The sequence below is a fragment of the Magnolia sinica genome, chromosome 9, assembly GCF_029962835.1.
Source record: "Magnolia sinica isolate HGM2019 chromosome 9, MsV1, whole genome shotgun sequence".
Taxonomy (NCBI): domain Eukaryota; kingdom Viridiplantae; phylum Streptophyta; class Magnoliopsida; order Magnoliales; family Magnoliaceae; genus Magnolia; species Magnolia sinica.
This window is the reverse complement of record NC_080581.1, coordinates 86,534,105-86,542,067: the sequence shown is the minus strand read 5'-3', so window position 1 is coordinate 86,542,067 and position 7,963 is coordinate 86,534,105. Positions and strand designations below refer to the sequence as shown.

General features: G+C 40.8%; 1 protein-coding gene across 1 annotated transcript; it reads right to left on the bottom strand.

Moving 5' to 3' along the window:
- Window positions 1-808: 808 nt before the first annotated feature.
- LOC131256523 (disease resistance protein RPM1-like) lies at window positions 809-5,911 on the bottom strand. The gene is made up of 2 exons (XM_058257382.1): window positions 2,993-5,911; window positions 809-1,202 (listed from the first exon to the last, which is right to left on the bottom strand). The coding sequence occupies exon 1, from the start codon at window positions 5,854-5,856 to the stop codon at window positions 3,022-3,024; it is 2,835 nt and encodes a 944-aa protein (XP_058113365.1). The 5' UTR covers window positions 5,857-5,911; the 3' UTR covers window positions 809-1,202; window positions 2,993-3,021.
- Between the last annotated feature and the right edge of the window lie 2,052 nt (window positions 5,912-7,963).

Here is a 7,963-nt window from a genome sequence, read left to right as displayed (position 1 = left end):
ACGTCTGGGCCAGAATTTCATCTCTCAAAAGAAGGGTCAACTTAAGGATCTCCTATTCGCCGAGAGAGGCGAATGGAGTGGCCGATGGGCTGGCCAAATTTGGAGCAGATACCCAGCAAAGGCTTCTGCTTCAGTCTCCCTCAGAGCTTCCCATCCCCTTGCAGGGCTCGCTCTTCTTAGACAGCAGGGTGGGGCTGGGTGCGATCAGATCCGGCTGATTGGGCAGATTTTTCAGCCGCAGTCTTCTGTCTCTAGGCATGTTGGTTGCTTCAGTTCTCCTCAGCGTATTGAAAGTTGCAGCCCAAAGGTTCGGGTTCGTGCTGACCAATCTTGGTCGCAGTGGTTGCTGGAACCTCTGAGTGGTTGGTAGCGTTGTCCAACTTTGGAAGCAGATCCATTGACTGGTAGCTATTTTTGGCAGTGCAGCAGAGGTGCATTATAGCAGGTGATTTGTCTGCCTGTGTTGGCTTAAGCCGGGATGGGAGGTTTGTTGCTTGCTGAGTGAGTGCTGCTAGGATGGTAACTGATGTCAGCCGGGCTGTAGCTGATTTTGCTGCAAGGTGTAGCAAGCTTTTGCTTTTGGCGCGTTGGTTTGGGGTTGTGCTCTTTGCTGCTGAATGCTAATTCTGCTGGTGGCAGGGAGGAGTTGCCTGTGGTCAGCATTCAGGTCCGATGAAGGATTAGGGGCTGTGGTTATGGTCATCAGGAGAGGTCGTCAGGAGCTCTTTAGGGAGACTTCTTGCTCCCTTTGTTGCTTCTTGCTTAGCTAGCTATATGATAGGAGAGGCCCGGCTTGTGGTGCTCTCCTGAAATATTACTCTGTACACCCTCTGTTCATATATGCAAAGCTCTTTCCAAAAAACAAATAAAAAAAGATCACCCGCAATATCCTTTGAGGAAACAAAATTGAGAGAAACAGAGAATATATGACCCTCTCTAAATCCCAAACAACGGATAAGTTTATTCTCACGGAATGTCGCTCGGTTCAAACAATATCGGCTTCCATTTATTTAAAAAATAGCTCTCCCTAGCATCAAATAACTCGACTAAACACTCCCGTTGAACCCGTTCCAATAACACCATTGGAACCATCGAAATCCTATACCATGGCAATTGCGCATTACCTAGCTTTGAATGGCGTTGATGGTATCCTGTTCTTGCTATCTTAAATGACTGCCTTCTGTGTCCACATTTCACTTCACCTACATCACGTTAGCATTGAGACCATCAGGCTGGCAGCGGATTAAGCAATGAAAAACAAGGGGGAGTTACATCTACAAAAAGAAACAGAACATCAACCGAATGGTGGGGCCTGCTTGATAATGGTCTACTCGCACACTGCCACTGCTGCGTCACAAGGTATTCAACTAGATATGTAGAATACGAAAAAGTAGATACTTAAATTCATAAATGGTCTGGACCTGGGGGACGCGGATTGCGTACCGACAGCGTCAGTAGTGAGGTGACAGTGCTCTGTTCGCCCTGTATGATATACGTGTGTTTTATCTAATCCGTCCATCTTTTTTTTTTAAGATTGTTATTGAGCGCAACCCCCCAACTTAGGTATATCTAAATCTCGAGTGGACCACACAATAAGAAAACAGTTGCAATTGAATTCCTACCGTTAAAAACTTCCTAAGGCTTACTGTAACGTTTAATTGTCACCAAACCTGTTGATTAGGTCACGTACACTTGCATGAAGAGAAAACCCAAATATCAGCTTAATCCAATACTTTTGTGGCCTGAGAAGTTTTTAATGGTGAGTGTTCAATCACCACTATTTCCTGGAGTGTAGTTCATATGAGATTTGGATCTGCCTAATTTTTGGATCATGCCCTAAAATATGGAAAATGGGTGGAAGGCATGGATAGGATACATACATCATGATACGGCCACATATGACCGGACGCGGATTAGATACTGACAAGGTTAGTAGCCACATCGTTACTGAAGTGACGTCACCAAGCTCTGTGGACCCATGATGCATGTGTTGTATCCATAGCGTCCAATCATTCGTAGACATCATCTTATGGCATTAGAACAGAACGAGATACATCTAAAGTTCAAGTGGACCCACACAGAATTGAAACATTTATAGGGCCCACCATGATGTATTTTTGAGATCCAACCTATTCATAAGTTAACACAGAGATAGATGAAGTGAAAACAAAAATAGCAGCTTGATCGGAAACTACTGTGGCCCGTAGGAAGTTTTGACCGGTGGATGTCACTGTCCCCACTGTTTTCTATGCGGGTCCACTTGAAGTTTAGATCCATTTCATTCTTTTTCTCATGCCATAAAACGATCTCTCCAAATGGATGGACGGTATGGATACAAAACATGCATCATGGTGGGCCCACAGAGCTTGGTGACGTCACTTCAGTAGCGATTTGGCTACTGACCTTGTCAGTATCCAATCGGCGTCCCATATGACCTAGCAGTTGAGGCTGTCAGCACGCAATTCGCGTCCAGACCTGGGCCGGAATATTTAATTCATGGGCTGGTCATGCACTATGTCCCCATTTCCAGGCACCTGCACCCCTAATTCAGTGATCCAGAACATAATCACTTGCGCCACACAATGGATGGGCCATGCCTAAAAAATCTCCTAGATTGGAGGACCCTAGCCTTTAAATAATAATTTTTTATTTTTTATTTTTTAAAAAAAAGCATTTTACTCAGATAAGACCGCACCAACAATTGCAATAGACGTAACAACTTTGGGCGGTAGGTGGTACATCTGATCCATGCATCAGCTGGAACCAACGTTGTACATTACTAACACAACAATGAGTACGGTCCATCTATGTGGTGAGCAGATGGATTTGATGTCATGAAAACATAACGGTGGGCCAGGCGCCACTTTGTAGACTAAGCACTACTAAACGTCAATTGGGCCCTTTTAAGGATGGATCATGCACTAAATCTCCACAATGCATCGATTTAAGAAATAAATTTGCAAATTTGCACATTCAACGAACCAATGATTACCTGATGCTTGGTTCTGGATGGATGGATGATTAGTTGAGTCGTTCCAAAACCCAACCCTCTTCTGTCCATAGCTTGATGAAGGGGATGTGCCCCACCTTTCTGCGGTCCTCCTCACTTCCATCTTTTATCTGCAACCTCAATTCCATTGGCATGTCCTGTAAGTGGAGCTCTTGGAGTCCGGTGAGGTATTCAATCCCTTGTGGAAGCGTCTTTAACTCTCCACAACTGAACAAATTTACTTCTTGGATGCTTGGCAATGCTCCCTTCTCTATTACCACCTGATTTAGCTGTGGCAAACCCACTAAATATAGTATCCTGAGCTTAGGGAACCGTCCATTGCGAAAGCACAACTGCTGCCCTTCATAGGCCTGGTCGAGTGAAAGGAACACCAGATTGGGCAATGCATGGAGTGATGAAAGAAGATCTTCTTCTCTCAGCTTAGACCATTTCAACTCCAAATAGGTGAGATTCATAAGAGAGCTAATCCACTGAGGCACCTTCTTCAAATGCCCATTTAAGCAAAGCTTCTGAAGAAGCGGCGGAGGATTAGGAGAGAGAGCTTCCAATTGAAGTGTTTCTTCCTCTCCAGTTGCCGTCACAAACAACTTGAGAAGGTGTTTCATCTTTCCAATTGAGGCGCACAACTCAGCTCCGTCGATTTCTCTGACCTCAGAAATGCTAAGCCTTCTTAGTTGGGTTAAGTTCCCAAGTTTTCTAACAATCTCCCCTTCTTTCACTTCAATATCTTCTAGACTTTGTAAACTCGTTATATTACATATTCCTATAGGAACTTGAATGCTACTGAAGCAATGGAAACTCCTTGCATGCTCGTAATAAATTCCATAATAAAATAGGTGGCGTAGTTTCTGTAGCTTCACAATCCCACTAGGTAGCCTCTTAATTCTTGTATCTCTTACATCCAGTGTTTGAAGGTTCTGTAGCTTCCCTAAAGATTTTGGAAGCTCCCTAACATTAGTATTCCTTAAGTTGAGATACCTTAAATTGAATAGGTTCGTCATTTCATCCGGTATGCTTTCAATAGGAACTCCCTCTAGATTTAGGACCCTCAATAATATAAAGCTTGATGCAATGGTATTTAGAGAAGATGAGAAAGACGTGCTTCCATCAAACACCAGAAGAGAACGAAGCCGTGGCATACCTTGAATAGTTTCTCCAGAGTTGTAGATTGACATGCGGCGGACTTTGCCTTCTTGCCTTGCTTGTTGCTCATCGTATGTCATGCAGAACTTTTCTTCGTCACATAAGGATAGGGCCACTTCACGTACAATGTCATGCATTCGACAAGTTTTCACCCTTCCAAACAAATTCGTCTCAACAACCTGAAGCATGTTTCGATAGATGAGTTCCTTCAGGAAGTCTTCTGCTGCTGCCTCCATTGTAATTTTACCTCTCTCTTCCACAAAACCCTCTGCCACCCACAACCTAATCAGCCGCTTGCGGTGAATCAAATAATCCTCCGGAAACATACAACAATAAAGGAAACAATGCTTAAGGCGGTACGGTAGATCGTAGAAGCTAAGCAACAAGGTTCGCTTCATTCGTTCAAGAATTTGATCATTTCTGAACTGCCAGCTTAGATTTTCATATATTCGGTTCCATTCCAATATGGTCTTGTCTTTCAATGACAAGAGACTGCCTAAAGCAACAATTGCAAGTGGCAGTCCTCCGCACTTCACTACAATTTTTTTAGCCAAATGCTGCAGCTCTGGGGGACAGGGTTCTTTCCAAAACGCTTTTCGAATGAAGAGTTCCCAAGCCTCTTTTTCCTGAAGAGGCTCAAGCAGGAACGGATGGCTTCCATCTCCTAATGCAAACCCTACATTCTCATGTCGAGTAGTGAGCATTATCCTACTTCCACATCTATTTCGTGGAAAAGCAATATTTATATCGGCCCATGCATCTATGCTCCATACATCATCTAAGACTACGATATACCTCTTCGTATCCAAAAAATCGTTCACCATCTGCACTAGTTGTCTTCGATTCATGCTGCCCACATCGCTTGGAACCTCAACATTGCTTGCTTGGAACAGATCTTTTATCACACCTATTAGGAGTTCTTCTACTCTGTACGATTGCGAAACAGAAACCCAGACAGAATAGTCAAAGTGCTTCCTTACAATGCGATTCTTGTACACTTTTGCCACGAGAGTAGTCTTGCCCAGACCACCCATCCCCGCCACAGAAATAATAGTACGTTTTGGTTCTTTCTCTGTCAACCATCCGACTAATCGATCTATTCTTTCCTTGAGCCCCACGATTTCATCATCGTCTACGGAAAAAAGAGAAGTTTCTCCATGATGTTGCCATCTTCCACTTGCATTGTATAAGTTCAGTCCTTCTGCTGTCATACTAAGATGATACCGGTCTTTTCTCAATGAAATGGCTGCAAAATTGCTCTGCAGACCTTGCAGTTGAGTGGCCAACCGATGCCTGTAGGAAATATTTTCCGGGAGAAGGATGATGTTAAGGAGAAAACCCCTGAATCCACTTCGCCGTCGCCTGTCCATGCAATACACGAATTCATCAACGATATCCTCCACATCATGTGCAGCGTCTCTAACTTGTCCAACCCACGTTTTCATTTCTTCACTGCTATCTTTTCTTCTGTCAGCATCCCTCAAGAAGGCTTGCATGCTATTAAGTTCCAACTTGATTTCTTCTACTTCAGTGCGTACTCCTCTTAGTAGAGATGCTTCTTGAATTAGAAGGGCACTTAGCTTTTCTAACAAGAATCCAACAACACTATCTGCCATTGCTTCTGTAACACGAGACAAAAACAGACAATCAATCCAAATAGTTCTTTGGGGTGGTCCTGGGGTGTTTAGTTGTATATTGTACATATGATAGGTGGGCGGCCTGTTTCTTTTTGTGGGAGCTCACCAGAATGTAACTTCCATCCGCCATTCAATAAAATCTCTCTTTAGAATTTTTTATTTTATTTTTTATTTATTTTATTTTATTTTATTTTTTTTTTTTTTAAAAAAAAAAAAAAAGTAATGTAACTTCCATCCGCCATTCAATAAAATCTCTCTTTAAAATTTTTTTATTTTTTATTTTTTAAAAAAAAGTAGGGAAGGGTTAGAGGCGCAGCACCCTCCTCTGTGTAAAGAAGAGAGAGAGAGAAGGAAATCTAAGATTTTTTACAGTGTGTGAGTAATCTCTCACTTGTGTTTTCTTGTTTTCTTTTCTTTTTCCAATATATTTGTTTTCTTTCATCGTGCACATGCATGATTTCTAGGGTGCTATTTCCATCCTTTTTTCCTTGTTATTTTCTTTTACATCTTGAAAATCAAAATTTATTGTTGGAATTTCAGGATTTACTTCACAATTTTCTGGAATTCCTGCATTGTTGTTAAATTTCCTGAAAATCTAAGATTTTCTACAAACTTTTGAAATTCTAGCATTGATATTCAATTTTCTGAGATTCCAAGGTTTCCGGTGAAATTCCCCGGAATTCCAACACCATCATGTAAGAATTCTAGATTTCCAGCATTGATCTACATAGTTTTTACAATTCCAAAACTATTATGCAGTTCTACGAAATTTTAGGATTTTCTGTTTAGGTTTTACAGTTCCAACATTGATCTGTAATGTTTTAAAAAATTTAGGGTTTAACGTGTAATATTCCAGATTTTCAGATTTGAGTCATTGCAGAATATATATATATATATATATATATATATATATATATATATATATATATATATATTTGGAATTAGATGATGGAAATAGATTCGTGATTTTTGGGATCATTTGTAAATCATGGTTGAATGGATTTATAAACATCACATGTGTTAGGGAATTTAGTTGTTCATGTATGATTGATTGTGTGATATTGTTAATTATTATTATTTTAATTTAACAAAATCATATATCATGAAATTTTTTAGATTGTGTTCAAAATACCAAAAAATAGGTATGGTGATTAAGTCCCTGGGGTTGAAAATTCCTAAAGTATAAATAGGTGGGGTTATTAAGACACTTGAGTTTAGAGCCCGAAAAGCCCAATTGGTATCATTTGGAACCTCCATTATCTAAGTTGGGTGGATGAACATGTTAGAATTACAACAGGTTCCCACCGATAGGTGCAAAATGGGGTAGACGTTTAATAAGCTTATGAAATATAAATCGGTTACCCATTGCTTAGGTTGAGTGGGTGAGCATGTCAAGATTGCAACAAGTTCCCACTGTCAGGTCTAAGCCATCATGGAGATGGGCTTATTGGATGGCTTACATAACCAGCCTTCAGAATTTGGGTAACATCTTGTTTACTCACATCGTTCGGGAAGCTAACAGTCCAGCGGATGGTCTAGCCCGTGAAGGCAGTGCTGCTTAAGGGAGTAAACTATACAGGGAGAACATGCACTGACCTCCCTCCTCCTATTCGGGGAATGATTGTGCTAGATAGGGTAGGGCTGGTTGCAGTCAGAGAACTTTAAATCTATATAGGTTTTACGATAGGTGTTCCCATGGGCCCTTTTTCGCTCAATGGGAAACCCGAATGTCTAGATTTTGTACATCTTTCCTCATGATATGAATATCCTTTTTGAAAAAAGAAAAAAAAAAAAAAAAACAAGTTCGCACTGTTCATGGGTGTCGGATGGAATTTGAGGGTGAGTGTTGGCCAATTGGTGTAATCTAACTCTAGTGTTCAAAAGGGTAAACCATATTGATTATTATGGATTACCTCATGCATGGCTTGCAATTATTCATTTTTTATATGTTTCACATGAACTTGCATTGAAAACTTCATTTACTCATACTTTAGTTTTTAATCTTTGCATAAAACTTTAAAACGTTTTGATAAATAAATTCTATTTGATGTACTCAAACCTTGTGCAAGATATACTCATTGGGTTGCCTAGCTCACTTACTATCATGGATATTGAATTTCAGGAAAATGACTTCGTATAATTATAAAAGTAAACTTAAGTTTAGCCAGCACCA

Coding starts and splice junctions, on each gene's coding strand:
- LOC131256523 (XM_058257382.1), bottom strand. CDS start 5,856: ATGTACAATATACAACTAAACACCCCAGGACCACCCCAAAGAACTATT.